Below are 14,597 nucleotides of genomic sequence, written 5' to 3'. Positions count from 1 at the left end.
CTCAAAATGGTCAGAGCAGTATTTCTGATTCCCCGTGTCTTCCAGAACCTTCTGCTCCCGTCAAGACATTCCCTGTCTGTGCCCCTTCTGCTCGAACCTGGGCAAGCTTGTGGCTGCTCTGGCCAGTGGACTGTGGCAGGTTGATGCCATGTGACTTCCAAGGCTGGGTCTTAAGTAGGATTCAGCTCTTTCCGAAGGCTCCCCTGGAACCCGGCCACCCTGTGTGAGAAAGCCCAGGCCATTTGAGGGGCCACTTGAGTGTTTTCTGGCCCACAATAGCCAATGAACCAGACATAAGGTCTCAGCCAGTAGCCAGGCGTGAGAGCCTGCCTTTGAGCCACCCCCAGGGGTAATACGTAGAACCGAGGTGGGCTGTCCCCACCGAGTCCCAGCCAAGTTGCAGATTCATGGGCAAAACAGATGTTGTCGGGCTTCCCTGGTGGCGCAGTGGCTAAGAATCCGCCTGCCAATGCAGGAGACACAGGTTCGAGCCCTGGTCCGGGAAGATCCCACATGCCGTGGAGCAACAAAGCCCGTGCGCCACAACTACTGAGCCTGTGCTCTACAGCCCGTGCTCTGCAACAAGAGAAGCCACCGTAATGAGAAGCCTGCGCACTGCAATGAAGAGTAGCCCCCCGCTCCCCACAACCAGAGAAAGCCCGCACGCAGCAACGAAGACCCAACGCAACCAAAAATAAACAAATAAATAAACTTATTAAAAAACAAACAAACAGATGTTGTCACTGTATTTCATTTGGGGGCAAGCTGTCACACAGCCATAGTAACTGTAACAGTATTGGTGTTTATTAATTATCCCCATTTGACACATGAATAAATGGATACAGACGGAGTCTTGTCAAGGGCATCCCAGCTGGTAAACAGCAGGTGATCTGACTCCAGAGGCCAGTGCTTATTTTTAACTTTTCATTAAAAACATTTTCATGTAAATCAACTATACTTCAATTAAAAAATAAACTAAAATAAAAAAGGAAAAAATCCATTTTCAAACAAAAGTAGAGAGAATAGCACAGTTAACCTACGTGAACCATCATCCAGATTCAACGATTACCAACTCATGGCTGATCCTGATTTTTCTTTACTTTCAATGCCTCCCTCCACTGCTGGGTTGTTTTGAAGCAAATCCTATATATATTATGTCATTTCATCTGTAAATACTTCACTGTTTAAAAGAGAGTCTAGGCTTCTTAAGCACTGTGTTATCCTAACATCCAGGCCTCCATCGAGTTGCTGCTGTGGTCTGAGGCAGTTTACCTGGATGACCAGGTACGTGGGTGTTAGGAAGAGCCAGGTATTAGACATAGGTCAGTGGATTTGTATGTATTAACATTTGGTCTTTGATTTTACAGGAAACTCAGATGCCACTTATCTGGATTTCCGAGATGCACAGCTTGATGCTGAATAAAAGTATCTCAAGCCACCCATGTGAAGAAAAGGCTCTTTTCTAAAAATCTGAACACAAATATGAAAAGCACAGGTCGCTGTGGGTCTTATTGGGAGCCCAGAGAGCTGGCAGCAAGGCCTCCCTGAACTATTCATCTCTGCAGTGCACACTGATAAACCACGCCGTGCTGTTGATTTGTGACAGATGAATACCCTGTCTCATTATCCTGAGCTAACCCTCCTATTCTTGCCCTTTTTGTTGAAAGGAATTATTGTTAATGCATTTATTTAATTCAGGACTCCCAGCCAGACTTCTAAAGCAAAAAGCCCGTCAGCATGAGGCACCTAGCGTATTGGGTCTGCAAAGTAAGTGTTAAGTAATTATCATTACCCCATTGTGCTACCCAGCTGCACTGTCTCACCTGCCAAATACCCTCTGGGAGGACCCCATCTTAGGGGAGAAGACCCCTATCAGGCCAGAGGTCTCTGACACAGAGGCTCAGGCTCTTGTCTGCCCGGCACAGTGACACCACCAGACCTCACAAAGGCCTCAGGGCTGCTATAAATAAATCACAGCCCTGTGCCATACAGTCCCTCCAAAGGGCTGTTCCTTTCCAGGAACGATCAGGGCTTGGGTGGGCAAACAGGAAGCCCCCCAGGCTCGTCGCTGTGGCTCTCACATGCATGCCCCTGTGTGGGTGCCTGAGCCTAAGCAAGCCCAGCTACGGAGGCACCTTTGTCTCCCACCTGAGCCTTGTTTCATCATTCACACCCTGCTCCCAAGGAAGCTCTCCAGGGAGAGAAGATTCTTCTCCATCCCAAAACTGATGGAAAAACATGACCTCATGCAAAACCACTATTTAGGAAGATGCTAAAGTTGAGAGTGTAGAAAAAAGACAACAAATGGTGTGTAAAGACAGCACCTTGCATGTAGGTAATTGGGTGGGAGGAGGGATTGGAAATTTGCTTTGGAAATCTTAAAGCGGTTAGCAGTTTTCAGAGCAAGAGCTTAGGAAAGGAACCTGATGACTTTTTTTTTCTGCAGTGCGTGTCTGGAAACCTCTGGCAAAGGTTTCTAGTTTTTCCTCATCACAAGGACAAGGCCTCTTCAGGCAGACCGGTTAATTTTTGTGAAGGGGAGACTTGCTGATTGCAAAACTTTGGACCCAGCTGGAACATGTTCTCTTCCCTACTTTTGTTTCTTCTGAGGGTTTGTGGAAACCCAGCTATCTTCCAGCCTCAGGTGGGAGGAATCTTCAAAGATGGGCGGGGGTGGGGGTGGGGTGGGGGTGGGGTGGGGGTGGGGTGGGCCCAGGGGCAGAGCCTCAGCCTGAATTTGAATCTAATTTGGAAAACGTCGCGGCGCATATCTTTCCGGCCCCTCCCGTCACTCACTCACTGAAATTATGCACTGTAGGACCCGTACGCACGTACAGTAAGAAGTGGATGGAAACAGTTCCTCCCACCTCCATGGAGCTTAAGTTCTAGTGGGGAAGACCCGCAATAAACAAGACACGTCCCGCAACGAACGCGTTCACGGGCGTCGTGGAAATCTAGCTTGTGGATGACGCCCAGCTGCGGCCCAAACCCAGTGACTCAGCCCAGCGCGTTGCTGGGGACGCGCTCCCGCCGTTGCCAGGCCCTGACCCCTCGGGCGGACTCTCGCGAGGGTCCTCGAGACTTCGCGCGGAACCTAGCAGCGGTTGCCTGGAGACCGCGCAGCCTGTGCTGTGTTGGCGCGTTGGTCTGCGGGTCGCGGCCGGCGGGACTCCGGAGCCATGGTGAGGAGGGGTGGGGGTCTGGTAGGGTCCGCGCCGGGTGCCTGGGGCTCGGGGGCCTGCCCTGCGCTCAGGGAGACCCCGGGACGGGAGGCCTGGAGCTCTGGGGTCCCGGAACTGAGGGCTTGGCGCTCTCGTGGAGTCCTCGCGGGGAGGGCCCAGGGTGCTGCGGACCCTGGACCCCGGACCCCGGACCCCGCACGCACCTGGAGCTGAGAGACCTGGGCTCTCCAGGATCCTGTGCTCACAGGGGTGGGTGGTCAGAGAGCACCCGCCTCCCCCGCCCCCCAGATCCAGGGCCTGGTGTGCGCGGAGTCCAGAACAGAGAACTTGGGTCGAGGGGCTTTCCTACCTGGAATGGAAGGCTCATTGATGAGATCCTTGGGACCTAGGGTCTCACCTGGCAGGGGCCTGGGACACACAGGTCCTCCAGTCTCTGGGGTCGAGAGCCCGGGGCATACCAGGGTGGTCAGAGGACCCTGTACACCGGAGGGTCCTGACAGCGGGTCCAGTGCCCGTGGAGTCCTTCGGGGCAGAGCTTCAGGGTAGAGGAACCGCTGTTTCCTTGGAGAGCCCGCGAGGAGTGAGGCCGGTACTGAGCAGAGCAAGGCGGGAGCTTGCTGCCTCTGGGGCTCTCCATCCCGACCCCTCTCTGTGGTGGGGCTCACAGCTGCGCCACCCCACCCCCGCCATGATGTAGGGGTTGTCGGTAACTCAGTTTCCAGGCAGGGTGGCCATCAGCTATGGGAGGCAGGGACGATGCCTCTCTGTGGGGGAGCCCCAGGGGCTCTACCGGGCGGTGGCCGCCGGCTGACTGTCCCTGACGCTGGGTGGTGACAAACCTTCAGGCTCTTCTGATGGGGTGGACTTATTGGAGTAGAGGGATTGGAAAGAGGGCATTGTATTAGGAGTGAAGATTTCCGTGGATGGGTCTTTTGAAAGTCAACTGGAAAAAGACCACCAAAATACATTACTTTTACTAGCTTGTGGGAGTATAGGGTGATTTTCCTTTTTTCTTTACGTTTTGTAAGATTTCCACCAAAACTTTTTTTGTAGTGAAAATGTTACAGAGTCACGTAGATGCGCGTACACACACACACACACACACACACGCACACACGCACATACGCACAAGCATGGGCCACAGAAACTCGGGAGAAGTAAAGGCAGAAGAATAAGGAAATTCACCATCTGCTGAGCGGCCCTCGGGAAGGGAGTGAGGGTGGAAGGTCTCCTCTGGCACCTTGTTGAAGTTGTTAAAAGCGGCCTCGCCCCATTGACAGAGCCCACAGTGAGTGCCACGGTCTGGTCCGGCTCCCTCCACCAGGGTTCTCTGAGGTTTTGTGTTTTGAAGGAAGGAACCCTCATCTTGCCAGCTTTGATTGTTGCTGTGAGGCACCTCTCCCTACACTCACTGAACAATTTATTGCAGGTTTCCTCATGGTGCTTGCCAAGCATTATAACCAGTGTGGTAACGTTTGACAGTGTGGTACTGGGGAATCTTCCTTTTTGAGGCCGAGTAGACTTAGCATCCACACCAAGGAGGTCTCTGCTATATACTAAGGAACAAGTTTCCCTCCCTTCCTTTCTGAGGGAAAACAATATTCTCTTCTGAGAAGGCAGATTTCTCCTTGCTGCTCCAAAGGTGTCAACAGAATGTGCCTGTGGTTAACGGTGGGAAACCTTAGGGCAGAGTGATGTGGTCTGGGTGGGAGCAGGAGACAGTGGGCAGTCAGATGGACGTTCCAGAACAGGAATTCCTCTCCCAAGCGGCCCCGGGAGGGAATCAGCCAGCCAGAAGGCGAGCTCTAACCCAACCATCTATTCTTCAACCGAAGGCGCCCAAAAAGAAAGGGAAGAAAGGGAAAGCCAAAGGTACCCCGATCGTTGACGGTCTCGCTCCGGAGGACATGAGCAAGGAACAGGTGAGCGGGCTGGCCTGAGCCGCGGACCAGCGCTCGGTTGGAGTGGGATGGGTTTGCTACTCCGCGCTTCTAGGAGCCTCTTTCAGACCGCTGCCCCCGCTTCCGCGTGCACCTCCCCTCAGCCTGGCTCCTGCTGCCCTGCCCACACGAGGATACGCCCCTCCCATGCCTGCACGCCCAAGCACAGCACGTTTGTAAAACAACGCGGTACAGGCACATGGGTGAACTTTTTTATAGGGTAGTAGGCATTTGGAAGGAAATGTCTTTCTGATATAAAAGCTGTTTTAAGTTTTCTGTGATTTCTTTCATTCTTATCTTTTTTAGGCACCTGATGTTTACAGAGCTGTTATTGTAGTACATACACTTATAGCATTCTCATTTATTTTATTTACCATTAAACATTGTGAATTATTTTTGGCCACTTGTTCATTTTGATGAACTTAAGGGCTAGAGAACATGGTTATATAATTACAATTTCAATTACAAGGCTCCTGAAACCTGTAACGTGTGCAAACTGTGAGAGCAAGTGTGGTCTGGGAGCATCTGACATGCACTCCTGTGAGCGTTAATGACACTTACTTACTTTTGATGGTTTTGAGATAAGGAAATGAAAGGTGACTGAAAGAGGCATAAGACCTGAAGTTGGAGAGCTGGGCCGAGGCCCTTGAACAGTGGTGGAGAGGCTTTGTGTCACAGGCAGGGAGCCCGTTGGCAGTGTCCGCAGAGGGTGGTGGGTCAGGTTGTGCTTTGGAAAGGTCCCCAGGCTGCCGCGTGAACGGCTTACCCACCGCGCTGCCCCAGCCGTCAGGCTGTTTCTCAGCTCCCCGTTTCCTCCTGTCCGGTGGGGACAGAACTGTGACGCGGCAGTGGTCAGTCTGCAGAGCAGAGCTTGCTCCGGTGTTCCAGGTGTGGACACCTCGGAAGCTTCCAGGGTCCAGGCAGGAGTGAGAGACTCAGGGCAGCTGTGGCCAGTTCGCTGCATGTTAACCTGTGGGCCCTGGGCTCCAGAGCTGTCTGTTTGCTGATTTTTGTAGAGAAGCTTGAAATCTAGATATTTATAAGAAATCTAGATATCGAGTGATGGAACGTCCAGAGTGAGCCAGTCAGAGTCCGGAGGAGCCTGGTTTGGGTCCTTTGTTTGATTGACACAGTAGACCCCCCTGTAGACCTCCCTCCTGGGGAGCCCAGCCCCGCCCCGGCCTGGTGGCCCTGTTTTTTTTTTTTTTTTCTTTAACCTATTTGCAGATTTGCATTTGGCTCTGGACCAAACCATCTTGACTGTTTTGGGTCTACTGGTTTTGTATATTTTTTGCTTAACGTATATCTTTAAAGGTGAAAGGTTTTTTACATTTTGCATTGTTTTGTGAACATATTTACATCATTCTCATATCTTTGTGTTGTTGGGCCATATAACCTTCCAGCTGTTATACTCTAATTTCTCAACCATTCTCCTATTTATTTATTTATTTATTTATTGGCCGCGCTGCGTGGCTTGTGGGATCTTAGTTCCCTGACCAGGGATTGAACCCGGGCCCCGGCAGTGAGAGTGCGAAGTCCTTATCACAAGACCGCCAGGGAATTCCCAACCATTCTCCTACTTAAAAGCATCTTAGATCATTTCCTTTTTAATTATTTCGCTGTTGTAATAATTGTGTAGCTAATATCTTTAAGTGGAAAGCTCCTGTGTTCTTTTGAGAAATTTCTTTAGTGTAAATCCCCAGGAAGGAATAAAAGGATATAATCATTTTGTGACTCTTGGCCAAATACAAGAGATTTCTGCTGTTTGCTGAACGTTCCCTGTCCCCGAGCCTTCCCAGCCCCCTACTTTAACTTCTCACTTTTAGCTCTGATTTACTTTGAGGTGAGAGCGGCCCCTCCCTCTTTCTTCCTGGCCTTTCTCCGTCCACGCTCCCCTGGCGGCAGGTGGCCCCGCCCACCCCGCCTGCCTCACTGGCCCCGTTCTGCCGGCCAGGTGGAGGAGCACATTGGCCGCGTCCGGGAGGAGCTGAGCCGTGAGCGGGAGGAGCGCAGCTACTTCCAGCTGGAGCGGGACAAAATCCACACTTTCTGGGAGATCACGCGGAGGCAGCTGGAGGAGAAGAAGGCTGAACTGAGGAACAAAGACCGGGAGATGGAGGAGGCTGAGGAGAGGCACCAGGTGGAGATCAAGGTGAGTGGGGCTGGCCTGTCCCCATAGGAGTTGCCACATGGGCAGAGGAGCTGGACCGGGGGCCAGGGACATTGTCTCACCTTGCTTTTGGGAGTCACAGCCCTTTGTGTCCTTGACGTGGGGAACCTGAGGGTATTTTTTATGTGTGTGCAGGTGAACCTCTGTGTGCAGGTGGGTATGTGTATGAAGGTGGGCAGCTGTGTGCAGGTGAGCCTGTGCAGGTGGGCATGTGTGTGCAGGTGGGCATGTGTGTGCAGGTGAGCCTCTGTGTGCAGGTGGGCATGTGTGCAGGTGGGCATGTGAGTGCAGGTGAGCCTCTGTGTGCAGGTGGGCATGTGTATGTAGGTGGGCATGTGTGTGCAGGTGAGCCTGTGCAGGTGGGCATGTGTGTGCAGGTGAGCCTCTGTGTGCAGGTGGGCATGTGAGTGCAGGTGAGCCTCTGTGTGCAGGTGGGCATGTGTATGCAGGTGGGCAGGTGCGTGCAGGTGAGCCTGTGCAGGTGGGCATGTGTGTGCAGGTGAGCAGGTGTGTGCAGGTGGGCATGTGTGTGCAGGTGGGCATGTGAGTGCAGGTGAGCCTCTGTGTGCAGGTGGGCATGTGTGTGCAGGTGGGCATGTGTGTGCAGGTGAGCAGGTGTGTGCAGGTGAGCCTGTGCAGGTGGGCATGTGTGTGCAGGTGGGCATGTGTGTGCAGGTGGGCAGGTGTGAGCAGGTGTGTGCAGGTGGGCATGTGTGTACAGGTGGGCATGTGTGTGCAGGTGAGCCTCTGTGTGCAGGTGGGCATGTGTGTGCAGGTGGGCATGTGAGTGCAGGTGAGCCTCTGTGTGCAGGTGGGCATGTGTATGCAGGTGGGCATGTGCGTGCAGGTGAGCCTGTGCAGGTGGGCATGTGTGTGCAGGTGAGCAGGTGTGTGCAGGTGGGCATGTGAGTGCAGGTGAGCCTCTGTGTGCAGGTGGGCATGTGTGTGCAGGTGGGCAGGTGTGTGCAGGTGAGCCTGTGCAGGTGGGCATGTGTGTGCAGGTGAGCAGGTGTGTGCAGGTGAGCCTGTGCAGGTGGGCATGTGTGTGCAGGTGGGCATGTGTGTGCAGGTGGGCAGGTGTGAGCAGGTGTGTGCAGGTGGGCATGTGTGTGCAGGTGGGCATGTGTGTGCAGGTGAGCCTGTGCAGGTGAGCAGGTGTGTGCAGGTGGGCATGTGTGTGCAGGTGGGCATGTGTGTGCAGGTGAGCCTGTGCAGGTGAGCAAGTGTGTGCCGGTGGGCATGTGTGTGTAAGTGAGCCTGTGCAGGTGGGCATGTATGTGTAGGTGGGCATGTATGTGCAGGTGGGCATGTGTGCAGGTGGGCATGTGTGTGCACGTGAGCAGGTGTGTGCAGGTGAGCAGGTGTGTGCAGGTGGGCATGTGTGTGCACGTGAGCAGGTGTGTGCAGGTGGTATGTGTGCAGGTGGGCATGTGTGTGCAGGTGAGCAGGTGTGTGCAGGTGGGCGTGTGTGTGCAGGTGGTATGTGTGCAGGTGGGCGTGTGTGTGCAGGTGGTATGTGTGCAGGTGGGCATGTGTGTGCAGGTGGGCATGTGCGTGCAGGTGAGCGGCGGTCCTCCCCCGGCCCGCAGGTCTATAAGCAGAAAGTGAAGCACTTGCTGTACGAGCATCAGAACAGCTTGATGGAGATGAAGGCGGAGGGCACCGTGGTCATGAAGCTGGCGCAGAAGGAGCACCGCATGCAGGAGGGGACGCTGTGCAGGGACGTGCGGGCGCTGAAGGTGGGGCTGAAGGAGCAGGAGCTGGCCAGCGAGGTGGCGGTGAAGAACCTAAGGCTGGTAGGTACCGGGCTGGCTGTGGACGCCTCGGGATTCAGTCGAACTGGGAATTCATATTTCTGTATAATAACTCCTGCATTTTGGCAATTAAATATTAAACAACAACAGCAGTAGCATGCAGCCAAACAAGCCCTGTTTGGGGTCCAGACGCAGAATTCTGTCTCAGGCTTGAGCAACAGGTTGGCTTCCCATGAGGGAAATCCGCCCCAGGGTCCCTCTCTGCATACTGTTGACCCCTGACCCCAGAGACGCGTGCACGGCCCCTGAAGCGAGCAGCCCTCCAGCCCTTTGGCAGCCACAGCAGTTTGTCCTGTGATCTGTGCTCTCAAGTGCCTCGCTGACCTTTGAGACTCTTTGGTCCTTTCTGAGGGAGGCTGCGGGGTTCCTGGTGGAGGTTGGAATTCCTTCTTAAGCGCCGGGCCCGGTTCTGATCTCTGGGGACACAGAGGATGGGGCTGACAAAATGCCTGCCCACGCGCGGCTGATGGTCTAGAATGGAGAGGCTGCCCTTGAGACAGAAGACAAAATAAATTGTCAAACCTGTGTCGCAGGTCTGTGGGCATTAGCGCTACAGGAAGGTGCTGAGAATGAGGGTGGTTGCATTTTTCTACGCGTTCTGGAAATTCATTGAGAAGGTGATACCTGGGCAAGGGCGGGGGGAAGGCAGGGCTGGGGGAGACCAAGCCCTGAGAAGGGCTGGGGATGGACCAGTGCCACGGCCCCCAGGAGTGAGGAATGAGGGGTCTGGGGGACAGGACTGAGTCGGGGACCTCTGGAGGGCGTGGGCAAAGGGAGGATATGTCCAACTTTGGTTTTCAAAGGTTGTTCCTGGCTGTGGGTTGAAAGACTTTGTCAGTGCACTTGCCTCTGTGTATGTCTGGAGGCAGCCCAGCCTCAACTGAATCTGGAAATAAATCAGTAACACTGCAGACTTTGCCGTGAAGCTTGAGGGTGCTGAAGTCTTGGACGCTTGAGGGCGGTCTGGCCTTTCTGACAGAAGCACAGAGCGGGCTGCCTGCCAACAAGTACAGCGGTGCGGGCTCTCTGCTTACGCGAGGCCTGGGCGTGGAGTAGGTACCTGGTCAGAGTGCCGCTCTGAGTGAAAACACTGCTCTAAAGTCTAATTTAAACTTTTTATTCAGAATTTATAACTGTCTCTTAAAATAATTTGTAACGGTGTTCTAAGCCTAAGCAGGTTAGCAGACAGCGGGGAGCCGGCAGCTCTGTGTGGGTCTGGCCCCTGCTGTGCAGCCTCTGGGCAGGGTGGGAGGGGCTGGGCAGGGCCAGGGCTCGGGATGTGTGTCAGCCTTCTCTGCAGCTCCGAGGCGACCTGCGCTGAGGGAAGTCCATTATCAAACGTGGAATTTACCAAACCTTGTTATTCCGGGCTGGGTCCGTGAGCTCGGAGGTGGGGGGCCCAGCAGACGCAGCACAGGTTTACTGAGCCGGGCTTTCCTTGCCAGTGAGGCGAGGGGCCGGGCTGAGGGGCCGGCGTCTGTCCCGTCCCGTCTGACCTCCAGTGACCGGCCACTTCCGCCTCTGCAGAAACACGCCGAGGAGATCACCAAGATACGCAAGGACTTTGAGCGGCAGGTGCGAGGTCAGCGTCTCCCGCGCTCCGTGTAAGACGGCCCCAGAGCCCCTCCCGTCAGGAAGGAACTGCCCAACAGCGCTTGCTAACCGGGCACATAAACCAGTTAAAACAGCCCAGACGTGCAAAGCGAGGCTGGTGGACTATTCAGGATCCCAGAACACCCTATTTCCACGAGAGGTGGGAGGCTGTGAGGACCACCCACTACCCGCCCATACCCCCAGGCACAAAGCGGCACCTAGAAGCGGGTGGTAGTTATCCAGCCTCGTGGGCAGCGTCCAGGTCTCCCGGCCTGCGGAGGCTCCAGCCTCGGAAGTCTGTCTGGTTTACTAATAGAGCCCGTAGTCTGGCTGGCTGGCCGTGGTTAGAGCCCATTGGGACTGGGTGACACTCGGCTGTTGGGATCCCTGAGGCAGGGATTGATTAGCAATGCCTGTGATGGGCAAGGAGGGCAGGCAGGTGTGTGTGCTGGTGCCACAGAGCAGGAGAAACTCCCCGCCCCGTCCTGCTGTCCGCAGAGCTGGTTGGTGAGGCCTTTGTCCTGGTGGGTGTTCTCGGCCCTGGGCACAGCTGCCATCTCTTCTCGTAGCCACAGGGCGAGCATTCTCCTCAGCCGCTCTGTGTGCTGCTGCCTTTCAGAAATCGAGGCCAAGTATGATAAGAAGGTCAGGATGCTTAGGGATGAGCTTGACCTGCGCCGGAAGACAGAGATCCACGAGGTGGAGGAGAGGAAGAACGGCCAGATCAGCATGCTTATGCAGCGCCACGAGGAGGCCTTCACGGACATCAGGAACTATTACAACGAAATCACCCTCAACAACCTGGCTCTCATCAACTCCCTCAAGGTGCCGCCGGGGTGCCCATCCCCCTTGGGCCGACACCCCTGCTTGTAGAAACATTTGACCCTGCCCTTCTGCTGCCCTTGATCGAAGCTCACAAGTTGTGTTGCCCGCTACAGCCGTCGCTGCGGTCTGGCTGTTGCCCTAACCCTCACGTGGCAGGGAAGTGATACACCTGTGTGCACTGGGGTATGTCAGAGGTCAGGCGGAACCACAGGGGCGTCATCGTCGCCCAAGTGCTGGCAGCCGTGCAGGATGTCCTCTGGGGGTCACAGCAAAGTGTAATCTCTCAATTTGCACGGAGGCTGAATTACTAGAAAATTCAGAATAAATTAAAACTGTGAAAAAATACTGTGTGTTTACACATAAAACAGATGTAGGTCCTCACGGTGCCGGCAGGACCATTCTCTGTGGGCAGGAGAGCTCGCGGCCCGCTGCCTGCAGACCGCAGCCCCTGGTCCCGGCTGCCGACGCCCCGCCCCTCGCGCCCACAGGAGCCCCCTGACCCCCCTGCCCCTCGCGCCCACAGGAGCGGATAGAGCGCATGCGGAAGAGGGAGGAGCTCCTGGAGAAGGAGGTGACGGAGGCGTCCACGCAGAACAGGCGCCTGGCAGACCCCCTGCAGGAGGCTCGGGACGAGATGAGTGAGATGCAGAAGCAGCTTGGGGGCTACGAGAGGGACAAGCAGATCCTGCTGGTGGGTTTCTGCCCAATTCCTGGCCCTCCCTGGCACCTCCTCCTGGGCGTGGAAGGGCAGGAAGGGCAGGGGTGCTGAGCCCCTCCTTCCTGGGCCTGGTGGCCCTGGGGCATGTGAGGTTGGCACCTGTTCTGGGAGATGGGTGGCCCCGGCGGGCTGCCCTGGCGGCTCAACCCCTCAGGTCTGGGAGCCGGTTCCCTCTGACGCTCACCTGGCCTGGCTGTTGCTCGGGAGCTGCATCGTGCGGGTGCCTGAGCCACCCCCACCCCCATTTTCTCTCCAGTGCACGAAAGCCCGTCTGAAAGTCACCGAGAAGGAGCTGAAGAGCCTGCAGTGGGAGCACGAGGTGCTGGAGCAGCGCTTCACCAAGGTGAGCGCCCGGGACGCCCGGGGGCCGGGCAGGGCTCCCAGCTCCAGCAGCTGGAGCTCCCGTTGCCCTCCCCGTTCTGCGCGGCTCGCAGTGGACGGCCCGGGTCTCAGAGGGCAGTTCCTGGTGGGGAGCGGGTTGTGCCCACTGCCGTCCCCTGGGGCTCTCCTCTGAAGCGTGGAGGTGGCCTGGCCCCTTGAAGGAAGGGCTTTTTTCATCTGTGTGTGTGTTTCTAAGTCCCAAACATTTATGTGTGCGTTGTAAGAAAGCCTGTGGGTGCAAACACGAGGGCCCTGGGGCTGTGCGCTGGTCCTCACAAGTGGTCAGAGCTTCCTGACTCTCCTCCCAGACTCTTGTGTGTCCCGGCGTAGGGACACTGCTTCCCAGAAGTGAGGGCGTCTGGAGCGCCCGTGTTCTCTTCTCAGCCTGTGTGCCGTCTCTCCGATCGGGTCACACTTGAAATCTCTGTTTCAGTCCTTTGCTGTTACAAGCATCCTTTTAAGTTCGTCTTTGTGCAACTGTGTATCCCTTTCAGGGAAGTCGATTCCTAGCAGGGGAACTGCTGGGCGAGAAGGTTCACGTTCAGGGTGCAGATAGTCTGCCGGGAGGGATGTTCAGAGTTGTGACCCCACCCACAGTGCCCAAGGGGCCACTTCCGCCGGCACCAGGTCTTCGCTGACGTGATTGGGTGGCAGGTGTCTCGCTGCACGTGCTTTTCTGCAAAGATGGCCCTCCCTGCCTGCAGGTCCCGGGCTCTGGATTGAAGCACATCTTGAGAATACGATCCTGTAGTTAGAAAGACACGGTGCTACAGGGTTTCAGCACAGCCCTCTCCTCTTCCTAGCAGTGATGTGTGTTTTTACGGCAGTGCAGAACATTCTGGAAGGAGTCCCAGCAAATGCTCAGATGGTGGCCTCTGGGAAGCGGGGTTGAGGAGTGTTTTCTTTTTCCGTTTTACACCCCTACTCAGTCTTGATTTTTTAATGGTGCACCGTTAACAGTTAAAGGAGATGGAAAGGACCCTGTCCTTGGTGGACAGGCGGGTGGCTCCAGCGCTTGCTCTAGGCCCGTGTTCCAGGGTCTGGGGCCGGCAGAGGGAGCGGACCTCCAAGGGGCCCCCACCCCAACACTGCTGAGTCAGGCCCTGGACCTCATGGGGATGATCAGGGATGTGGTCCCGAGTCTGCTGCCCAGACCCAGGGCAGGGCTGGCCCCAGCCCCTCTGGGGGTCTGTGCAACTTGTACTAGGGTCCCCGTGGCTTCCTGAGACACCTTCCCAGAGTTGTTTCCTCCTGCCGCCCATGGTGTGGACAGCCGTACACCTCTAATTCGGTCACAGAGAGTGGGGCTCAGGCAGTGTAGAGGATGCAGACCCACCTGCCCGTGGCCGGGCGCTGGTGAAGGTGGTGTGTCGTGGCCCTGGGGCAGAGCCGGGAGGGCCTTCTTGCCAGTGAGATGCCCGGGCGCATCCCGCAGGTGCAGCAGGAGCGGGACGAGCTGTACCGGAAGTTCACCGCAGCCGTCCTGGAGGTGCAGCAGAAGGTGGGCTTCCAGAACCTCGTCTTGGAGCGCAAGGTACAGGCACTGGCCGCCGTGGTGGAGAAGAAGGAGGTGCAGTTCAACGAGGTGCTGGCAGCCTCCAGCCTGGACCCTGCGGCCCTGACCCTCGTGTCCCGCAAGCTGGAGGTCGGTCCCGGGGGCTCCCGGGGAGGGGCTTCCGGCAGCCTGGGCTCCGGTCGGGGCTCCTGTCTTGTGCCCCAGCCTCCGTCCCTCAGTGGAGAGTCTCAGTTCGCCTCGGGGAGGGGCGGCTGTGGCTTCCTGGGCCCGAGCGCCCAGGCCTGTGTGTGCCATCGGGCTCCCCAGGTTCCCGGGCTCTGCCCTAGCATCTCTGAGGTCTGCCCCGGCCCCTCCTTAGCCTCCCAGCACCTTCGAGCCCGCGTCCACTGCCCATTCCAGCTTAGCCTCTCAGCCAAGGCCGCGGCCGCCGTCCGCCTGGGACACTGAGACGTGCTGGT

General features: G+C 56.2%; 2 protein-coding genes across 11 annotated transcripts in view; both read left to right on the top strand.

Annotated features, from left to right (window-relative positions):
• Nucleotides 1–1,805, top strand: part of LOC309617717 (mitochondrial inner membrane m-AAA protease component AFG3L1-like) — a 35,388-nt gene extending 33,583 nt beyond the window's left edge. The window contains exon 21 of one of the 3 annotated variants that reach the window (XM_082370233.1): nt 46–1,805. Coding sequence is in view for 1 of the 3 variants with exons in the window: in XM_082370234.1 (XP_082226360.1) it covers nt 46–144 (99 nt within the window). In the remaining 2 variants the exon portion in view is untranslated. The remainder of the gene's footprint in view (nt 1–45) is intronic. The other 2 variants (XM_082370235.1, XM_082370234.1) reach the window with 2 other exon arrangements.
• Nucleotides 1,806–3,031: 1,226 nt separating this feature from the next.
• DRC4 (dynein regulatory complex subunit 4) overlaps nt 3,032–14,597 on the top strand; it is a 32,328-nt gene continuing 20,762 nt past the window's right edge. For 4 of the 8 annotated variants that reach the window (XR_014237557.1, XR_014237558.1, XR_014237559.1 and 1 more), the window contains exons 1-9: nt 3,032–3,182; nt 5,018–5,104; nt 7,077–7,274; nt 8,882–9,088; nt 10,634–10,688; nt 11,319–11,524; nt 12,048–12,215; nt 12,499–12,585; nt 14,059–14,268. Coding sequence is in view for 1 of the 8 variants with exons in the window: in XM_082367463.1 (XP_082223589.1) it covers nt 3,180–3,182; nt 5,018–5,104; nt 7,077–7,274; nt 8,882–9,088; nt 10,634–10,688; nt 11,319–11,524; nt 12,048–12,215; nt 12,499–12,585; nt 14,059–14,268 (1,221 nt within the window). In the remaining 7 variants the exon portion in view is untranslated. Of the gene's footprint in view, nt 3,183–5,017; nt 5,105–7,076; nt 7,275–8,881; nt 9,089–10,555; nt 10,689–11,318; nt 11,525–12,047; nt 12,216–12,498; nt 12,586–14,058; nt 14,269–14,597 lie in introns of those variants that run through there. The other 4 variants (XR_014237562.1, XR_014237563.1, XR_014237560.1 and 1 more) reach the window with 4 other exon arrangements.

Source organism: Balaenoptera borealis (assembly GCF_965194805.1).
Source record: "Balaenoptera borealis genome assembly, chromosome: 19".
Lineage (NCBI taxonomy): Eukaryota > Metazoa > Chordata > Mammalia > Artiodactyla > Balaenopteridae > Balaenoptera > Balaenoptera borealis.
This window is presented reverse-complemented; position numbering and strand designations above follow the sequence as displayed.